This window comes from Aotus nancymaae, unplaced genomic scaffold (genome assembly GCF_030222135.1).
Source record: "Aotus nancymaae isolate 86718 unplaced genomic scaffold, 86718_ANA_hifiasm-v0.15.2.pri h1tg000072l, whole genome shotgun sequence".
Classification (NCBI taxonomy): Eukaryota; Metazoa; Chordata; class Mammalia; order Primates; family Aotidae; genus Aotus; species Aotus nancymaae.
The window spans coordinates 4,438,518-4,460,943 of NW_026988487.1; the positions used below are offsets into that span (position 1 = coordinate 4,438,518).

Here is a 22,426-nt window from a genome sequence, read left to right on the forward strand (position 1 = left end):
CTCCCTGCCCATGAAATTCCACCGCCAACGCACCTTGTCCATAAGTCTCACCATACTACTCTTGGCTCCCTCACGAGCTGGTGGTAAATTCTTCCTCACAGCACTCATGCGCCTGCTGTCCCTTATTAGAGGAAGGGACTGAGCCAACTTTCAGAGTGTTTATAGTGGGCACGCAATAGAAAAGCAACCCCCCAAACCAAAGCATGTTAAAGAACCGCTCAAATCCAGCTTAACTTTAACATTTTATTTTGTGTAAAAAAGGGCAAATTTAGTGAATTATTTTCATCTTGTACACAAAGTTATAATTTTAATGCTTTTCACATCCATGCTCAAAATTTGCAATTTGGTAAAAATGAAAGCAACATAAATTTCTCCAAAGGAATTTTTCACTCCATTATATATACACTTCATGAGAAAGTTTCAAACACTTTCTCAATGATCACGAGTTACCAAGAAAATAAAAGATTAAATTTGTACAGATATTGATCTATATATCAAATACATACAGAAATGATGTAAAAACCTTATGCAGTTTACTTTGACTCTGTCCTCAAAATATTTGCCCAGGGACAGATGCTTTTCTTTTGTATAAATGACTGTGGCTTTATTTAAAATATGAAAATCAAAGGAAGAAACCCAGTTTAATCACAGTATTTTTAAAATCCCTTCCCAATATTAAAGGATCATTACCAATATATAGCACCATAATACAAATATTGATGGGAGAGGGTATTCACATCACGCAAAATTAATAATAATAAAAACAAACAAACACTGAAAACCCGTGTTAGTATCGTAGAATAAGAAGTTGATAACAGCTTTAGCTTTCCTCATACACAGCAAGGAAAAGGTTAAAGAGTTTAAACTACCAAAAGTCCCCAAATAAATCCTAACAGGAAAAAACAAAACAAAACAGAAAAGCAAACCAAAGGTCAGCAGTACATTTTGAACCGTAAAGGAGAATGGGGCGACTGAGTTGTACAACTGGAGTTATGGCTAAGACATAAATCTCCTCTGCATTCATTTTTTTTGTCTGTCAGCAGCAGGAGTTAGTGTGAACAATAAAGAGGGCTTTAGGTTGTGTTTAGACTGTAGGAAAGTCCTTACCAACCTTCAACTGCTGGTCATGGGATCAAGACAAGAAACACTTCATGAATTAGGAAATTCTAAAACACTCAGAGCCTGGTTTTGCTGTAGAATTGGAAGCTTATGAAAGCTAGCTGTAAATGAGCATTTCATATATTACCAGGACTGACTGGCTCCAAATCATCTCTTTCCTGGTTTATTCAGTTCCCCATGGAGCCCCTAAATCCAAGGTACTGGCAGAGTACACCATACAACAGGCTTCTTGTGCCTGTACTGTGAAATTAGTCCTGGGTTTCATTCAGTGAGCCTGAGAATAAAGACTGCTGTAACCCTTGCTTTGGAATACTTCTAGGCTTTAAGTTTACGAGAAGATTTTTCAAAGTTAAAGATATGGGAAGTGTGAGGATGTCACATTTACAGTAGGTCCCTCTCAGCAATGTTAAGATAAATATCCAGTAATTTAACAGCTGAATTCACATACATTTGACACATGAGAATCAACTTGTGTTGATGTAATCTGCATTTATGCCCCTAAAGAGTCGGTATTAAATGGTGACATGCGATTCCATACATTCTTACACTATAAAGTAATAAATTTTACTTCCAGTAGCTATTACAAAACCTTATGTTATTAACCCTCTTGCATAGAATGAGGTAAACCTGTGCGTATTACCAATGTTATTATTCCCAAAAGTAGAGCAATATTTTAGAAAATAAATTGCTGGTTTTTTAACGTTCTATGCATTTTAAAATTCAAACAAAAATCTTACCTAAAATGGTCTCCTGGGGCTTTCCATTAACATTTTTTAAAGCATTCCATAGGCTGAAGGACTGTAGAGGTTAATCATTTTGATTAATTTCTAATTAGCCCTACCTATATTCCAGAGAAGATGGTCAATATTACCACTCTGAAGAGGCCAGGCTAAGACCCAGAAGCACTTCGAGAACAGATGCAATTAATTCCTGAGAGTTTAGTTTATGAACCTCACTGGTAAACGCTAGAGCGCTCTCATTCAGTCACAGCTCAGTAGAAAGTTAGAAAATGCAGAGAGCAAACCTTTCACCAATTTACCCTTGTATCCTTTTTTTTTTTTTAAAGGAAGCCATGTGAATTTTAAAACAGGGAATGTTCAAAATGGTCTAAATCGGTTATTAAAACAAATCCTGAATACAATTAAAGACAATTGTGTGTGTGTGTGTGTGTATGTGTGTGTATATGGAATTTTAAGAAAATTAAATTCTCTTTCAAATTAGTTTTCTACCATATCCAGGATAGATAAAAGCAGAACTGGAATGATTTTGAAATCTAAACTTATTTTGGCTTTGAATGACTTTCAATCCGATTCTCCTGATAATACAGAACATCTCTTTTTGGTTGTGGTTATACCAAGTTGTTATCTCACAGACAGAGGGAAATGGCAGAGAAATGATCAGAATCCCTTTTGTGGGGTATTTTCTTCAGTAAGGAAAACAAAATAAACTTAGGACAATATTGCATTTTCCCCAACCCCTCAACATGTAGACGGAGATCCTGTATATCCTGTCAACCATTCCAGTTTAACACTTTAGTGTTAGGATAATTTTTATCATTTTTTTAATTAAAACAGAACATATAAAAGTATCCAGAGTTCTTCCAGTTTCATATAGAACTCCAAATAAGTTTTCACAGAATGTAAAATATTTCTGTACAAACATTTAAAATGGGCTGTGATAAAATGCCAACAAGCAGAAATAAGGACCCCTTCCATGACCTATGTGGTGATGACCCCTCCATGAGGAGTTCAGTTGCATATTTCTGCAGCAAAGGAAGCTGGAGATGTGACTGGCCTAACTTCTAAATATCCCAAAATCTCCCAACAGGTACCAAAAAGGTTCATTTGTAATGACAGTTCATTTGCATTTAACAACTATATCCTTCTTAAATCATTTCCTTCAATCCTGCTACCTAAACTTTAATCTTACCAAAAAAGTTAGAATTTCAGTTCTTGTTAACAATGCACATAAATCCAAACTTGGAAAATATTACAAAATTCTTTCAAAAGCTTCAAATACAACACAAAAATTGTCCATCTTTATAAATCGAAAATTTCCCCACCCCCCCGACTAAAATAGTTTCCCCACCCCCCTGAAAAATCTGGAACTGAAATCTTCTACGTTTAGCAAAATGTCCCAGTAGAATAGCCCCCTGTACAGCTGGATTGATTATAAATCAGTCCTGTGTAAAATCCTTCCCCTCCCGCCCTCAGTTTCTGAGCCACCTCACGGCTCTTGTTTGATGTAGAAGTTGGCAGAGCCATTGCTTTCCTGATCAGAAGCTCCTTGGAGGAAATTATAATCCTCTCCATCCAGCAACTCCTCCTTCAGCTGCAATGTCGTCACTGAATGAGAGAGAGAGAAACATATGGTCTATTAAGTCTCACTAGAGTACTCAGATTGCCTGTAATCTTCATGTTCCATCAGCCTTACAGTTAATAAGACTTCTTCATTTCCTCAGTAACTTAAAGTTAAATCCCTGAAGTATGAGCATTCAGTTAATTTTAATTTTCAAAGTATATTAGCAGTTAAGGAATGTTCTGGAAAGGAACCATACTGCATAAGGAACACTACACAATGGACATCTTCAATGAAATGTGTGGGGTAATAATGCTCACTAATCTGGCAGAGAATTTTGTTTATGATTAAGTATTCACTTTTATGTCAATGTTTGTACAAACAATCACGTAGTTCTTGCAATGGTTCTTAAGTGAAATCTTTTTTTTTTTTTCCTGAGACAGAGTCTCACTCTGTCGCTAGGCTGGAGTGCAGTGGCGTAATCCTGGCTCACTGCAATCTCTGCCTCTCGGGTTCAAGTGATTCCCATCTCCCAGCCTCCCGAGTACTGGGATTACAGGCATGTGCCACCATGCCCGGCTAATTTTTGTACTTTAGTAGAGACAGTTTTGTCATGTTGGCCAGGATGGTCTCAATCTTCTGACCTCGTGATCTGCCTGCCTTGGCCTCCCAAGGTGCTGGGATTACAGGAGTGAACCACTCTGCGGCCGGCCTCTTAAATACAATCTTTAATAATTCTCAATACAATAAATATGACTTCAATATATTATTATTCCCAAGGAGTCCTTTTTTTTTTTTGAGACTTTGTCTGGCCAGGTTGGAGTGCAGTGGCGCCATCTTGGCTAACTGCAACCTCCGTCTCTCAGGTTCAAGCGATTCCCCCACCTCAGCCTCCTGAGTAGCTGGGACTACAGGTGTTTGCCACCACGCCCAGCTAATTTTCGTATTTTTAGTAGAGACGAGGTTTCACCCCTTCCAGGATGGTCTCAATCTCTTGATCTCATGAGCCACCCACCCCAGCCTCCCAAAGTGCTGGGATTATAGGCGTGAGCCACCATGCTTGGCCCCAAGGCGTACTTTTATTAAAAATATTCTCTGAAGAAAAAGATAGAAATGTGATGTTAAGTAGAAACATTAAAAAATTATATATAAATTGGCCAGGTGTGGTGGCTCATGCCTGTAATCCCAACACTTTGGAAGGCCAAAGCGGGTGGATCACCTGAGGTCAGGAGTTCTAGAACAGCCTGGTCAACATGGTGAAACCCCGTCTCTACAAAAAACACAAAAAAAGTAGCTGGACGTGGTGGTGTGAGCCTATAGTCCCAGCTACTAGGGCTGAAGCAAGAGAATAGCTTGAACTTGGGTGACGGAGGTTGGCAGTGAACTGAGATCACACCGCTACACTCCAGCCTGGGCAACAGAATGAGACTCCATCTCTATAAAAAAAAAACAACCCATAAATTATATAAAGATGTAACATATTTATAAAAAATAAATCTGGGCACAGTGGCTCACGCCTATAATCCCAATACTTTGGGAGGCTTAGATGGGCGGATCACAAGGTCAGGAGTTTAAGACCAGTCTGGCTAACATAGTGAAAATCAATGGCTACTAAAAATACAAAAAATTAGCCAGGTGTGGTTGTGTGTGCCTGTAATCCCAGCTACTCGGGAGGCTGAGAACCTGGGAGGCAGAGGTTGCAGCGAGCCAACATCCTGCCATTGCACTCCAGCCTCAGCGACAGTGAGACTCTACCTCCAAAAATGAAAGAAGAAAAAAAAATCTGGGCTGGATGTGGTGGCAGCCTGGGCAACATAACAAATCCCTATCTCTATGAAAAAAGGAAAAAAATAAAAGAGCTGGGTATGGTGGTGCAAACCTGTAGTTCCATATTACTGTGACCTATGATTGTGTCATTGCACTCTAGCCTGAGTGACAGAGCGAGACCCTGTGTACCTCCCCTCTACCAAGAAAAACGAACATTTAACTCCTGAGCTGGGTGTGATGGCTAATGCTTATACAGTCCTAGCAATGTGTGGGACATGGCAGGAGGCCAGTTCAAGGCTGAGTGCCTGCCTGAGTTCTTATCCAATAACTTACTTTTTAATGAAAACCAATTAACAGCACAGTCACGTTTCCATAGGTCTTTAGTATGGAAAACTGCTTTTCAGTTTCATTTACATATATAAAGACATGGGGGGTCTCACTATGTTGCCCAGGCTGGACTTGAACTCCTAGCCTCAAGCAACCTGCTGCCTCAGCCTCCTGAGTAGCTGGGATTACAGGAGTGCGCCAATGTACCTGAGTTTCCAGTATTTTAGGTGGAGCTTAGGTTTCTGAGTAGCCACAGAAGTCATGCTAGCAGAATTCGTAGTGACAAGAGGGCTCTTTCTAATCCACGAGCAAGGATGAAGAGAAAGAAATTTCATCTTTTTGGGTCCAAATTGGTTTTTGGCAAAAATTTTAGGCTGAGTTTAATTCTGAGATTTTCCTGTCTTCTTTTCATAAATGCTTCTTGTTACTGGCCCTCAACACAATTATCTAGTACCACAAGATTGCCCTGTATATTTTCCCTTAAGCCTGTAGAACTTTTTCATTCAAAAACCGACTTGTCTGCATTTTTTCCCCTAATGAAAATGACCTCAGCAGCCGGGTGTGGTGGCTCACGCCTGTAATCCAAGCACTTTGGAGGCCAAGGCGGGCAGATCACCTGAGGCCAGGAGTTCAAGACCAGCTTGACCAACATGGTGAAACCCCATCTTTAAAAAAAAAAAAGAAAGAAAATGACCTCAGCTAGGTTGTCAGATACTAGTTTCAGTAACTACCAACCTCTCTAAGATGTGTTCAGATTTCTCTTTTTTTCTGTCACCCAGGCTGGAATGCAATGGTGTGATCTCGGCTCACTGCAACCTCCATCTCCAGGATTCAAGTGATTCTCCAGCCTGAGCCTCCTGAGTAGCTGGGATTACAGACACCTGTCACCTCACCTGGCTAATTTTTTTATTTTTAGTAGAGACGGGGTTTCTCCATGTTGGCCAGGTTGGTCTCAAACTCCTGACCACAGGTGATCCACCCTCCTTGGCCTCCCAAAGTGCTGGGATTACAGCTATAAGCCACCATGCCCAGCCGTGATCAGGTTTCTTAAAAAGTTACTGTCTAACCAAAGTTGAGCTGAAATAATTTAAAGAACAGATGAGGTGGTCTCTTGTGCTAACATATCCACTGGAATCTAGTCCCATGGTGAGCAATGCTACCTTCTTCCCCAACTTCCTTAGCATACATGAATCTGCTAAATCAGAAGTCAGAAACTGCTTTTCCCACTCTTGCTTGGGCCCTGTGCGTTTTTTTTTGAGACATAATCTGACTCCATCACCCACACTGTAGTGCAATGGCGTGATCTCATCTCACTGCAACTTCTGCCTCCTGGGTTCAAGTGACTCTCATGCCTCTGCCTCCCGAGTGGCTGGGATTACAGGTGTGTACCATGATGCCCAGTGAATTCTTTTGTATTTTTGTAAAGACGAGGTTTCACCATGTTGGCCAGGCTGGTCTGGAACTCCTAACCTCATGTGATCTGCCCACCTTGGCCTCCTAAAGTGTTGGGATCACAGGCGTGAGCCAATGCGCCTGGTCTCCTTACACATTTGAATGGTTCTTTATGCATTTGACTGGGTATTTCTTTTATTTCTTTTTTCTTTTTTTTTTTGAGATGGAGTTTCGCTCTTGTTACCCAGGCTGGAGCGCAATGGCGCGATCTCGGCTCACCGCAACCTCCGTTTCCTGTGTTCAGGCAATTCTCCTGCCTCAGCCTCCTGAGTAGCTGGGATTACAGGCGTGCGCCACCATGCCCAGCTAATTTTTTGTATTTTTAGTAGTGACGGGGTTTCACCATGTTGACCCGGCTGGTCTCGATCTCTTGACCTCGTGATCCACCCGCCTCGGCCTCCCAAAGTGCTGGGATTACAGGCGTGAGCCACCGCGCCCAGCTTTTTCTTTTTCTTTTTTTTTCTTGAGACGGAGTTTCGCTCTTGTTACCCAGGCTGGAGTGCAATGGCGCGATCTCGGCTCACCGCAACCTCTGCTTCCTGGGTTCAGGCAATTCTCCTGTCTCAGCCTCCTGAGTAGCTGGAATTACAGGCACGCGCCACCATGCCCAGCTAATTTTTTGTATTTTTAGTAGAGATGGGGTTTCACCATGTTGACCAGGATGGTCTCGATCTCTTGACCTCGTGATCCACCCGCCTCGGCCTCCCAAAGTGCTGGGATTACAGGCATGAGCCACCGCGCCTGGCCCTTGACTGGGTATTTCAAAACAAGATTAATTCACATGAAAATCTGAAAAGTAGACAGACTTGGCAACATGAGTGCAGCATCCTTAAATAGCTGTGATCAATGGGAACTGACTGGCTACTATATCCTGCATCTGGGCAGCTTGAGATCTGTACATCACAGAACTCACCACCCATGCTACCCACAATACTCACTTAGGTAACCACCAGCCCCTGCAGGCATCTGGCTCCAAATCAAAGGTAAAAGTTCTTCGTTTTACTCTATTTCGTATCTTTTCATTAATAAATGAAGTGAGAGGATACACATTACGGGATGTGAATTGAAAACTGCTCATACAGAGAAAAGAAGTCAATTTAGAGCAGAATGAGAACTCAATAGAGTATCTGGATAGGTAGTATGTCATTTAAGTTTTTCATGAGGCAAAGGCAGTATCATCATGTGGAATAATATTAAAATTGCTACAACCTTTTTTTTTTTTTTTTTTGAGACGGAGTCCCCCTCTGTCGCCCAGGCTGGAGTGCAGTGGTGCAATCTCAGCTCACTGCAACCTCCGCCTCCTGGGTTCAAGCGATTCTCCTCCGTCAGCCTCCTGAATAGCTGGGATTACAGGCGCGCGACACCACGCCAGGCTAATTTTTTTGTATTTTTAGTAGAGACGGGGTTTCACCACGTTCGCCAGGTTGGTCTTGAACTCCTGACCTTGTGATCCGCCCACCTCAGCCTCCCAAAGTGCTGGGATTACAGGTGTGAGCCACTGCACCCAGCCTTGCTACAACTTTTTTTTTTTTTGAGACGGAGTTTCGCTCTTGTTACCCAGGCTGGAGTGCAATGGCGCGATCTCGGCTCACCGCAACCTCCGCCTCCTGGGTTCAGGCAATTCTCCTGCCTCAGCCTCCTGAGTAGCTGGGATTACAGGCACGCGCCACCGTGCCCAGCTAATTTTTTGTATTTTTAGTAGAGACGGGGTTTCACCATGTTCACCAGGATGGTCTCGATCTCTTGACCTCGTGATCCACCCGCCTCGGCCTCCCAAAGTGCTGGGATTACAGGCGTGAGCCACCGCGCCTGGCCCTGCTACAACTTTTAAAGTCAAATAGTACAGTCAGAAAAATACTTCAGGTCTTTATTTTCTTTTTTAGTAGAAATGGGGTTTCACCACGTTGGTCAGGTTGGTCTTGAATTCCTGACCTCATGATCTGCCCACCTCGGTCTCCCCAAGGGCTGGAATACAGGTGCGAGCTGCCATGCCTGACCCATGTCTTGATTTTAGTTACAAGCAATTAGTGTAAAAAGAATGGTCGCTGACATCTTACTTACTAATTTAAAGAATAATCTTTTTTGCCAGGCGCGGTGGCTCACGCCTATAATCCCAGCACTTTGGGAGGCCGAGGCGGGTGGATCACGAGGTCAAGAGATCGAGACCATCCTGGTCAACAAGGTGAAACCCCGTCTCTACTAAAAACACAAAAATTAGCTGGGCATGGTGGTGCGCACCTGTAATCCCAGCTACTCAGGAGGCTGAGGCAGGAGAACTGCTTGAACCCAGGAGACGGAGGTTGCGGTGAGCCGATATCGCGCCATTGCACTCCAGTCTGGGTAATAACAGCAAAACTCCGCCTCAAAAAAAAAAAATAATAATAATCTTTTTTTTTTTTGAGACGGAGTTTTGCTCTGTCATCCAGGCTGAAGTGCAGTGGAACAATCTCGGCTCACTGTAACCTCCAGCTCCCTGCAACCTAAGCCTCCCAGGTTCAAGCGATTCTCCTGCCTCAGCCTCCCAAGTAGCTGGGATTACAGGTGTGTACCATCATGCCTGGCTAATTTTTGTATTTTTAGGAGAGATGAGGTTTTCCCATATTTGCCAGGCTGGTTTCGAACTCCTGACCTCAGGTGATCCACTTGCCTTGGCCTCCCAAAGTGCTGGGATTACAGGTGTAAGCTACTGTGCCCAGCCAAGAATAATCTTTTGAGAGACAGCAATTTATTTGGTACTGGTTTTGGTATTAGTGATCAAAAATTTAACTGGCCAAAGACAGAAAAGTGAATACGTTATGCATATAATCATAGCAAACAAACACCCATCAGACTGTTCAAAAGTAGAGCAAACAGGACTGTGCAGTTGGTTCTTCCTTTCATCAAAAAAATTACTTAATATAAATAAAAATGTTTTTATGAGGAACAACATCAAGTGTCTAACAGTTATCCTTCAACTCTAACCAGCATGCAGTGATTCAGTGTGAGGGCCATTTTAACAATACCTAGAACATAAACACATGGACAAGAAAACAAACCCAGGTTTCATTAAAGGTGCAGTACCCACAATAAAAGGTTGATTAAAACAGTATCTTGTTATATGATGACTGGATGGCTAAATGAATGAGAAAAGAATTATCGTGGTTCAAGATCAAACATGTTTCATTCAAACAGATGTTTTTTAAAAAAATGCAAGAAAAAGCTGAGATTCTAAAGCATATCCTGAAGCTATATGTATTACCACTAACAACAAATTTCTGGATTATGCTTCTAGTTATGTTAAAATATGAAAATGATGCGCTAAAAAAACTCACTCAAGATAAAGGTGAAACACTCACTCAGATGTGCAATGTTTTAATGCAAAGTTTCATTGTTTTCATGTAATCTAAAGCAAAGCCTGTCTGATATCTTCACATGAATCATTTCTCCTTTCCAGGCCTTCTCAATAAATGATGGATGAAATAAAACAGATCCTGTGGTTGAATGTCACTTTCTACATGAATGCCTTTTCTTAGCTCCTGTTTTAGAAGGAAGTCACTTTGCTGACACTAATCACTAACATTTCAGGAGATAAGCTAACCGAAATCACATTTTTTCAGCTATGAAGCCCAAAAATAATAAACTCTCTCAACAGCTAAGGAAACGATAGCTTTCAAATAGTTAAGGTAGCAATGTAGTCCCTACTTAGTTTCATCAGAGAAAAATCACAAGTCCCACAAACTCAGCTCAGAAGATACTAGAAACACAAGTGGAAGAAGGAAGTCACAAAGGAGGCCAGGTAGTTTCTATCTAGTATGTCTACTCCAAATGCTGGGGTTTTGCCAGTGCCAGAAGTTCTGTTTTAAATGAATCAGTAACCTGTCACGAAATGTGACATACATCTTCAAAATCAGCCTCATGCTTAAAGAAAATACATCCAAGATGCAATAAAAGCTCAAATACATTTGGAACTCGCAATAGCCATACTTAATTAACACCAGACTATGTCATACAGAAGTGCAAAAGGAAAAAAGCTAAACAGACAAGAAACTGGAATGCTCTTTAGACTTTGAGCATTTTTTTGTTAAAGAGCAGGTAACACTGGATTGACAATCCTAATTTGTTTTTCATACAAAAGAAGTAATTTCCTCTGGATATGAGAGTATCACAGTGATCTTCAGAGAAACAGACTGGGAAGGGGCAAGATGACCTAATAATACACTGTGAGGGAGGCAAAAGCTAAAGAACACATCCTAAAATGGCCAAAAACCTCAAATAACCAACAACAGAAACAAACAAGAAAACCCCTTTAGGTGCAAAATATTAGCAAACAGAAGAATGAGAAGAAAACAGAGCTAGGTAACAAGTCCCATCTAGGTTTTCAACATGCAAGACCTTTTACAGAATGCTGATTAGAGAAAACACTTTAGTCTAAAGGCAATAGTTAGCATACGACAGAACATATGCCAAGGCAAGTATAACTTTGGCTTTGAAGCTGTATGATCTGATCTATACTCATGCCTGAAGTTCATCATACGTAAGTGAAGTCCTTCTCAGACCCTATGATAATACCAAGCCTGCTCTTAGTAATTACAAAGGGCAAAACCTTCTGCAGTCTTCCTTACAATCTACTACCCTGGCCTAACCAATTAAACTCAAAAAAATTCAATTACCATTTAATCACTCTACACATATGATCATGAGCTTGTGGAAATAATAAAATACAAGTATCATATTTCCAAATTTGTTATTCAACTAAAATTGTGATCACTTTACTGCCAAAACTGAAATTAAACTGGAATTCAAAACACATCCTTTCCATGGATGAGACACTAGGAAATATGAACAAAGCCTCATTTTTGTGTCTGATTAATCAGACAGACTTATCCCTAATGACACACTTTATCCCCAGGTCAAGCTACATATAATTCTGCAATGAGGAATGTTCAAAACCATGAAATATTACAAGTTGTCTCACAATTCTAGAACTTGAAATTATAACTACCCTTATTTGAAGCTCAGAAGTATTTTGTAACAAAGTAAAAATCCTTCCCTGATGTTTTGTCCTAGTGAAGTGACTATTAAGGACTAGTGAAATGAATTCTTTAGTTGAAAGAAAAAGAAAAAAAAATTCAATGAGTCAGCATCTGTCATGCCAGACCATGCTTTGTCTCCCACCACCCTACCCAGTACTTTTACCCTCTGAAGTACCTGAGGTGCTGATGTGACTAATTACCTGTTTTGAGGCTGGGACTGAACTCTCGGCTAGTGCTGGGAGGTGGGAAGGCCTCCGGGGCTGTCTGTGCTGGAAGGGTTCGATATGGAGGAGGAGTCAACTCTTCGTCACCAGAGAAGCTCCTCCGCACCCCACCTGTCATGGGCAGGCTCGACAAACTGACAGGCTTCTTCCCAACTGGCATCTTCCTCTCTAAATATCAAGTCAGACTAAAGTAAGCTTTCACTTACATGCGTGGTAAGAAAAGTGCATTATATAACTAGGAAAGTTGTGTTGCACAGGACACTCTGAAAAGAGAACCAATTATGCAAAGTTTGTATTTCTGAAAACAAGAGAGAGGGTGTGTGTGTGTTGGGGGAGATGGTTTCTACTCTCTGAGAGTCTGGTAATACTTGTTCTGACTCTCAAGTAAATTTAAAACAAGACAAAGTAAAATGAATTACAGAGAGCTTTAAGAACAGCTGGCTAATTTCTTTCAAGAGAGTCTCTGCTTGAGGTGGGGTAAAAACTCAATGGAAGAAAGAAAGGGTCTTAAAACACTACTTTTAGGGTAGCATTTCATAGCTCATAGGCTCAAACGCTGGTGGAGAAATCAAAGCAAAACAGTTTAAATGAATTATCTGGGTGCAGGATGTTACTGATAGGAGATGTGCTCCCCTAACTTTTAGTTGTGTTCCCCTAACTTTTAGTTTACAATTCACTTTTAGAAAATCCAATTCTCACTCTGAAAAGTATTTCCAAATTCAAAGCTTATTGCCTGCAAATTCTTAAGCAATCTGATTTATTCTGAAACAAATTTATCAGGCTGGGCATGGTGGCTCATGCCTGTAATCCCAGCACCTTGGGAGGCCAAGGCAGAAGAATGATGGCTTGAGGCCAGGAGTTTAAGATCAGCCTGGGCAACATAGTGAGACCTGTGTCTACAAAAAAAAAAAAAAAAAAAAAATTTAGCTAGGCATGGCCAGAGTCTGAGGTGGGAGATTTGCTTGAGCCCAGGGGTTCAAGGCTGCAGTGAGCTATGAATGCACTACTGTGCTCCAGGCTGAATAACAAAGTGAGACTCTGTCTCAAAAAAAAAAGAAAAAAAAATTATCACACCCTTCAGCTACAGTTTTCTATACAAATATAAGCCTTCCAAGACATGTACAATGCTTTTGTCAACCAAAAAATACTGTGAACTCTGTAAATACTGCAGAACCAAGCACAGTGGCTCACAGTGCAATCCCAGGACTTTGGGAGGCCGAGATGGGCAGATCATCTGAGTTCAGGAGTTTAAGACCAGCCTGGCCAACATGGTGAAACCCTGTCTGTACTAAAAATACAAAAATTAGCTGGGTGCAGTGGCGCGTGCCTGTAATTCCAGCTACTTGGGAGGCTGAGGCAGGAGAATCGCTTGAACCGGGGAGGCAGAGGTTGTGGTGTTGAGCTGAGATCACAGCACTGCACTCCAGCTGCGTGACACAGCAAGACTCTTATCTCAAAAAAAAAAAAAAAAAAAAAAAAAAAAAAAAGCAGAAGGATCCTTATCTTTGTAACTGAGTTATGTCTGTTTTCTTCCAGATGATAGAATGAACCAAGTACAAACAATAAAAAATTATGCTTCACAAAATCAAAACTAAAAGGTAAATCTAAGCCACACAGTATTCCAATGCAAAATGATGTGGGATTTAAGCTGTCACTGAGTAGATCCAATACTCAAGAGCCAAACCAAAATCACACGCAGCAACAACTTAAGACTTTTTCCTAACATACTATCTACTCGAGAGATAAACACGCCAGGAGAAACGTCCAACTCTGACTACTTACAGTAGTCCCTGAAAATGGTGAGATTTAAAGCAGAAATTACTGCTGCTTTTCCTGCTCTAGAATTACCACACCTTAAGAGAACGAGGCTTTTGAAACCATACAGTGTATAAGATTCTTTTGGCAGAACATTATAATCTCAAAAGTGTCAGTAACTATGCCTCCTTCAGGGCATGAACACAGCCTACTACTACCAAGCAAGCTAGACCAATGAAGCCAGTCAGCTTTTCTGTACAACACAAGTACTACCAGAATATACCACTAGCAGATGATTTTAAGTTCAAAAAGACCAACAAGCTATCAGATGAAACAACAAAGCCAGAATATGATAATCTCCCAAGGCAAACTTAAAAACAAACAAAAGGTTTTACAGCCCATCTGGTATTGACGTCAGTCTCCCTGCAATGGATGACAGGTTTCTAAACCCCAAATTCTTTATTTGTGTAACTAAAGTTTAGTGAGAAAACTTTCTAACAAACTGTCGAGTAACAAAAAAGTAAGAGGAGGAGGCAGCACCATTAAAGTGAAAAACTGCCGCTTCTTAACACGGCACTACACTTCCTTATCTAATTCCAACATTCAAAAAGTTTTTTAAAAAAGCTTTGCAACAAAGCCATACCTCACTTGGTGATAACTACAATTTTTATTTGGCCCATTTAATGTAAATGTTTATATATATATTTGCTTTAGAAAATGCTTCAGAGTCTGGAGTGTTACAGAATGTATGTTACACAGACTGTATCTCTCTTCTAAAATCTGAAAAAATTCTGAATTCCAAAGCACATCTGGTCCCAAGGGCATCTAATGAGGTACTGTGGGTCCATGGTTCTTTTCTATGTCCAAAGAACAATTTAAAGACATTAGAGATGTTGTCATACTATTAGGAAATATTAAAACATTACCGTTAAGGAATATAATATGTTACATGTAGACCAAAATTCATTTTTTCAGTGAATCTAGAACTGCAGTCATGGTAAGTATCATTAAAAACTGGGATGCTAATATTACTTCATTAATTACATATTTCTTTCCATATTCCCAGCCCATTAATTCAAAATAATTTAAACCCCACAAGACCAAAACAAATCCTACAAGAGTCACACTGAGGGAGGCAAATGAATTGTCTACACAAAACTCATATATTTGTTCTAAAAAGCAATGTCATATAGCCACTGAGTAATAAAAATCATTCTTAATTTGACATCTTGGAAAGAAAATTCTGAAATTCCAAATTCTTATCCAACAGAAAGTGAAAGCAGATGTTACTTACTTCACAGAAAGCTTAGTGATCACACCTACTATTGTCAGTCCACTGACATAAATGAAGTTCCCATGTGAATTCTTCCTACTCATTTACAGATACATGAGAACTTCCTTTCATCTGCCTGGTTTGGCAAAAATAATTCTGGACCTGTGGGAGGCTTGTGCCTATAAACAGAGGTCAAGAGACAGGCCTGTAGGTTGCTACTTGTGTGAGGCTGACCTGGGTTTTGTGCTGGGAGAAAGCTTGTTTTTCAAAGTACCAGTACAGTGGTCAGTAGAAATTTTTTAGTTTCCCACTTAACAAGCAAACATCAGAAAGGTAAGAACAGAGTGTGTTTGATTGTTCTTGCCATTTCAGTCTCTAGGTTGTTAATGAGGCAGATCAGCACATAAATGACCATACGTGGCAAGTCAGCTGGAAAAACCTGTTCCAGTTTTAATTCTCAAGTGTACTTTTAAATTTTTAAATAGCTTGCCTTTCCTTTTTTTTTTTTTTTTAAATAAAGACGGGGTTTCTCCATGTTGGTCAGGCTGGTCTTGAACTCCTGACCTCAGGTGATCTGCCTGCCTTGGCCTCCAAAGTGCTTGGATTACAGGCGTAAGCCACCATGCCTGGCCACTTGCTTGCCTTTCTATTTTTTCCATGTTGCCCAGGCTGGTCTCAAGCCATCTGCCCACCTTGGCCTCCCAAAGTTGCTGGGATTACAGGCGTGAGCCACTGTGCCTAGCCTAATTTAAAAAATATCTTTACTGGCCAGGCGTCGTGGCTCATGCCTGTAATCCTGGCACTTCGGGAGGCCGAGGCGGGTGGATCACGAGGTCAGGAGATGGAGACCATCCTGGCCAACGTGGTGAAATCTCCTCTCTTTTTTTTTTTTTTTTTTTTTAAATTTGAGACGGAGTTTCGCTCTTGTTACCCAGGCTGGAGTGCAATGGCGTGATCTCGGCTCATCACAACCTCCGCCTCCTGGGTTCAGGCAATTCTCCTGCCTCAGCCTCCTGAGTAGCTGGGATTACAGGCATGCGCCACCATGCCCAGCTAATTTTTTTTGTATTTTTTTAGTAGAGACGGGGTTTCACCATGTTGACCAGGATGGTCTCGATCTCTTGACCTCGTGATCCACCCGCCTCGGCCTCCCAAAGTGCTGGGATTACAGGCTTGAGCCACCGCGCCCGGCCGAAATCTCCTCTTTACTAAAAATACAAAAATTGGCTGGGTGTGGTGGCACACACCTGTCGTCCCAGCTACTTGGGAGGCTGAGGCAGGAGAATTGTTTAAACCTGGAAGGCGGAGGTTGTAGTGAGCCGAGATCGTGCTACTGCACTCTAGCCTGGCAACAGAGCAAGACTCTGTCTCAAAATAAAAAAAAATCTTTAAAATAAAAATTGGCCTGACTCAGCAGATCACGCCTGTAATCCCAGCACTTTGGGAGGCTGAGGCGGACAGATGCAACACATAAACCCAGGAGTTTGAGACCAGCCTGGGCAACATGGTGAGACATTTCTATAAAAACATAAAAGCCAGCTGGGCATGGTGGTATACTCCTATAGTGTCAGCTACTCCAGGGTCTGAGGTGGGAGGATTGCTTGTACCTGGGAAGCTGAAGATGTATTCCAGCCTGGGCAATAGAGTGAGACTCTGTCTCAAAAACAAACAAACAAACAAACAAAAAAAACCCTTATCTAAGAATGAAATGAAATATGGCCAGGTGTGGTGGCTCATGCCTGTAATTCCAGCACTTTGGGAAGCTAAGGCAGGCAGATCGCTTGAGCCCAGATGTTTGAGACCAGCCTGGGGAACATGGCGAGACTCTGTCTCTAAAAAAATCCCTCCCCTTTCTTGGCGGCACGTTCCTGTGGTCCAAGCTACTCAGGAGGCTGGGTAGGAGGACTGCTTGAGCCAGGGAAGGTCAAGGCTGTAGTGAGCAGAGATTGCGTTCCTGCACTCCATTCCAGCCTGGGCAACAAAGTGAGACCCTGTCTCTCAAAAAAAAAAAAAAAAAAAAAAAAAGAATGAAATATTCCATGACAAGTTTTATGAAGAGAGAAAGCTATGACTTTCTATGGTGGGGAAGTAAGATTTAAAAAAATCAAATATAGTTAATATATTTTATATTACTTTGGCTATAAATGCCAACAACAATTCACTGTAAGGTAAAATATGGTACAGAAAGCACTTCTATAAAAATTTGTTGAAGCTTGACTTTGTTAGCCATCAACCTGGATTTCTTACCAGTGTCACTCTAGAAAGTTTTGCTAAGAAAAATGGGTTTATCAGGCTTGACATCTACTGTAAGCATCAAGTGTCTGCTAATATTTTTTTTTTTTTTTTTTTTTTTTTTTGAGACGGAGTCTCGCTCTGTTGCCCAGGCTGGAGTGCAGTGGCACAATCTTGGCTCACTGCAACTTATGCCTCCTGGGTTCAAGCGATTCTCCTGCCTCAGCCTCCCAAGTAGCTGGGACTACAGGCGCATGCCACCACGCCCGGCTAATTTTTTGCATTTTTAGTAGAGACAGGGTTTCACCGTGTTAGCCAGGATGGTCTCGATCTCCTGACTTCAGGTGATCCACCCGCCTTGGCCTCCCAAAGTGCTGGGATTACAGGCGTGAGCTACCATGCCCGGCCGCTAATTTATTTTTTTAAACAGTTTTTAAAAAGGATTAACTTCTAATGGTTTTACATATTATTTCAAGAATCATTCACAGGCGCTATTCTTTACCATGTATGCTTTAAATACTGTGGTAATAATTTCTCCTGTCAGTAAAATATATTGAAAGGGTTTGCCTTTTATGGCATACTGCACCTTTAAGCATAATACATAATGCACAATCGTCAGTTCTCACAAGAGATATCATTTTCTGTCCAAGAATACTGTGATTCCAATTAGTTAACAATTAGAAAATGTATGTGAACACCACGTGGTGACCCACTTTTCTTATGTCCTTTGTATTGCTGGGACTTAGCCTTTTTCTTCTGTTTTGATGAAGCTGATTGGTTTTCTCTTGATGCTGAAAAATAAAAGGGAAAATTGGTACCAAATAATTGCTTACAACTTAGATGATACAGTTGTCTAGATACAACTTAGATGAACTATCTTTACCAAGACCATTAAACTCATTTAAGTACATGATGCTTTGAAAATAAGGGTACTTGTTTCTACAAAACTATAGCCTCAACACGAGACAGATTCCACTATTTACTCAAAAGTATTTATTACATACCAATAAACTTTCAGTCTATAATTTTTAACTCACTAAAATAGTAAGTCTAGTTTAATTTGGTGACTGTTGTGCTTCTATAGTCATTATGTAATTGACTATTGGGTTCACGCTGCCATGGTACACATGGTCTGATTCTGTGATATTGTTGTTGAGTCTTAATGTCTTACCTGGCAACCAATCAGACATAGGTATATTCTTGTCCTGTGAGCTCACAAGATGATTTATGTGAGATAGTCCTCTGGAGAATTGCTGATTTTTACAAAAGGACACCTTTTCTGTATACCAACTTACACTGTGATGCGGGAGGCTGTAGCTGATATCCAGTTAACTGACACCACCCTACAGGATAGAGGTCAGGGGACTCACAGTCTACCCACTGATCATACTCTTCTTCCCATCCATCAAAATGTATCCTCAAGAGACGATGAATAATTCGAGTTACTGTGGCTACACATATTAAACGTGGCTCCATGAGATCTACTGCTTCTAATTTCATTCCTACACGAAATCCGTGATTTGGAACATCCTGACACAGAGAAGAAAACATTAATATTGGTATAAAGAAGAAAGAATGTGCAACCCTACTATCACTAAGAAAGCCAAAAACAGAAGCAACTAGCTAAACAACATAATTTAAACCATAAATTTCAAATAATTCTTTAAACATAATACGAAGGTGAAGCATTTAAGAACTAGTTAGGAAAAGTATTCATTTCTATTTGACTCGGATTAAAAATGAAACATACTTTGGAAACAAGTTTCGATTCCTAGATAAAACAAATTTATATTGTTTCATTGCTATATTATGTTTATTTATATCTCCACTAAGAAATTCTAATATAAGGCAAAGACATTTTTATTAACATACATTCTATTTGTGGGGTATCAAAAAGTCCTCACGTAATTATACTCCCACTTAAATTTACCTTATTAAATAGTTTTACTGGTGCTGCAATGGAGCCAGTTTCCCTGAGGTAGTCAAACCATTTAAAAGGAAGTTTTGTGTAACCTAAAAAACACAACTGGTTTAAGTATAGGTTCATTTAAAATTAGCATAATATGAAAATACAGACAAAAAGTAACAGTGCACAAAATCTCAAGAGCATAGGTTATATGATCAACTTTATTTTTTTTGAGACAGGGTCTTGCTCTATCAACCAGGCTGGAGTGCAGTGGCACCCTCAACGGCTTACTGCAGCCTCAACCTCCAGGGCTTAAGTGATCCTCCTGCCTTAGTCGCTCTAGTAGCTGGGACTACAGGTGCATGCCACTGTGACAGGCTAATTTTTTGCTGTTTTTAGTAGAGACAAGGTCTCCCTACATTGCCCAGGTTGTTCTCAAACTCCTAGTCTCAAGTAATCCTCCCGCCTCAGTCTCCCAAAGTGCTGGGATTACAGGCGTAAACCACTGCATCTGGCCTATATGATTAATTTTTAACTCATGCTAATACTGCCAAGTGCAATAATCTATGTTACATAGATTTCCCTCCCTTTTCTAGAAACACTGGTGTGCCTACTTACTCTAACACAGAAGTGGCTCTCTTTTTCTGTTTACTAAGGGTACATTTTTGCTCTTTCAATCCTAGACTTTAGAAGAGTCTAGCACCTAACACTGTGGAGTGATATTTTTCTTTCCTACCAAGAAAGAAAACTAGCTGAGCAAATACTATTTTTATAGACCTCTGTTATAGCTTTCCTCCTTTCTTAGAGAAACAACTTAATGCTCAAATACCAAAATTGGGAAAAACACTGGTTAAACCATAAGTAAAACAGTAATCCTTTTAAAAGTCTACCTAGGGCTGGATGCAGTGGCGCATGCCTATAATCCCAGCACATTGGGAAGCCAAGGTGGGTGGTTTACATGGCGAAACGCGGTCTCTATGAAATATACAAAAATTAGCTGGGTATGGTGGTACACGCCTGTAATTCCAGCTACTTGGGAGGGGAGGCAGGAGAATCACTTGAACCTGGGAGGCAGAGGCTGTAGAGAGCTGAGATAGCACCACTGCATTCCAGCCTGGGTGACAGAGACAGTCTGTCTTAAAAAAAAAAAAAAGTCCACATAGCTAAGTGTGATGGTTCATCCCTAATCCCAGCACTTTGGGGAGACTGAGGTGGGAGGATCACTTGAGGCCGGGACTTCAAGACCAGCTTTGGGTAATATAGTGAGATTCCCATCTGTACATACAAAGAAAAAAGAAAAAAAAAGTCAGGCATGGTTGTGCCTTTCAGCTGTAGTTTCAGCTACTAGGGAGGCTGAGGTTGAAGGACTGCTTGGGCCCAGGAGTTGGAAGCTACTGTGAGCTATGATTGTGCCATGGGCACAATCCAGCCTGGGCAACAAAGCAAGACCCTGTCTTTATTGGGGGAAAAAAAATTATCAATGCCATAAGCCTGTTGAACCTATATTACTGATTCAACAGAGTATGAGAATACCAGTTCATATTATAAAATACACAGATGCTCAGGAAAAATTCTATACTACTGTAATTTATTAAAGTAAGCTAGAATACAGTACTTTATGTTTTTAGAGCAACCCTACAGCTCTTGTATGTATGTTTATCCACACACATTATATATGTACTCAGCAAGAAAATTTAGGGCTGCGTTAAGTGTTGTTAACAGAAACCATGTAAGAAGAAAGCAAGGATTAAAATCCAGTGTTTATATTAGATGAAGTACCTCTGGGTGGAGTAAGTTCAATCATGTTAATTTCACAGAAACCGACAGGGAAAATAGAAGGAGAGGTTGCATGATAACAGAACCAGTCAGATCCGTCTGCTGCTTCTGAGCCATCGATCCCAATCATCAGGAATCCGTCAGCTAGCACCTTTTAAATTAAGAGAATCCTAAGTACTTGAAATTAGATACCACTATTATAAAAATATTTTGACTTTCTAAAAGAAAGGAAAATCTATTATATAAAGGTCTCTTAAAAGTAAAACAAGCTTCTTTATTGAGTTATGTTAACCGTAGTTCCAATGAAAAAAATCTATGTAAATTCTATCGTGTTCCAGAAATAAAAGCAGGATTACCTAGAACTGACCTCAGAGGTCTGGGAAAAGCAGTGCCTTTCACCATGGCTATAGACGCCTGCTGTTGCAGCATCATGAAACTGGGCTGAGTGCTCTTAAAATTTACCTATCTAATCTCAGCTAAGCTCCAAGTCCTACTTGGTAACACTTTTACTTCTTTCTTTCTGATTTATCACAGAGAGTTTTCCTGAACTGTCTCCACCTTCTTCAAGCTCCAACTTGATCTCTTTTATGCTGCAGATAACCATACTCCTCTATGGAAGATGCTAAGGATGGTCCACATAAGGGTCCTCTTGTTCCTTTCTTCAAGCCTCAGAGACTGTTGTAACAAGTACCTCACTCCCCCTTTTTGAGTCAAGGTCTCCCTCTGTCACTCAGGCTAGAGTGTAATTGTGCGAACATGGCTCACTGCAGCCTTGACCTCCCTAGCTCAAGCAATCTTTCTGTCTCTGCTTCCCAAGTAGCTAGGACTACAAGTGCACACCATCACACTTGGCTAATTTTTAAATTTTCATTTTATAGAGATGGGGTCTCACCATGTTGCTCAGGCTGGTCTCAAACTCCTGGGCTCAACTGATCCTTGTGCCTTGGACAAGGATCCCAAAGTGCTGGGATTACAGGCACCTTGCCCAGCTGCCCCCCACACCCTCCTCTTTTTTCTGAGATGGAGTTTCACTCTTGTCTCTCAGGCTGGAGTGTGATGGTGCAATCTTGGCTCACTGCAACCTCCACCTCCAGGGTTCAAGTGATTGTCCTGCCTCAGCCTCCCGATTAGCTGGGATTACAGGCATGCGCCATCATGCTGGCTAATTTTTATACTTTTAGTAGAGATGGGGTTTTGTCATGTTGGCCAGGTTGGTCTCAAACTCCTGACGTCAGGTGATCCACCCACCTCAGCCAGGCTGCCCCTCTTTTTAAACTTTTTTAAA

The 22,426-nt window shown here is 40.9% G+C and overlaps 1 protein-coding gene across 13 annotated transcripts in view; it reads right to left on the minus strand.

Moving 5' to 3' along the window:
• Nucleotides 1–223: 223 nt before the first annotated feature.
• MBTD1 (mbt domain containing 1) overlaps nucleotides 224–22,426 on the minus strand; it is an 80,074-nt gene continuing 57,871 nt past the window's right edge. For 7 of the 13 annotated variants that reach the window (XM_064367550.1, XM_064367549.1, XM_064367551.1 and 4 more), the window contains 6 exons: nucleotides 21,145–21,292; nucleotides 19,390–19,472; nucleotides 18,755–18,989; nucleotides 18,173–18,250; nucleotides 12,176–12,367; nucleotides 224–3,464 (listed from right to left, as the gene is read on the minus strand). In XM_064367550.1, coding sequence (XP_064223620.1) covers nucleotides 3,346–3,464; nucleotides 12,176–12,367; nucleotides 18,173–18,250; nucleotides 18,755–18,989; nucleotides 19,390–19,472; nucleotides 21,145–21,292 — 855 coding nt within the window. In that variant the 3' untranslated portion in view covers nucleotides 224–3,345. Of the gene's footprint in view, nucleotides 3,465–12,175; nucleotides 12,368–18,169; nucleotides 18,251–18,630; nucleotides 18,990–19,389; nucleotides 19,473–21,144; nucleotides 21,293–22,426 lie in introns of those variants that run through there. The other 6 variants (XM_064367556.1, XM_064367557.1, XM_064367559.1 and 3 more) reach the window with 4 other exon arrangements.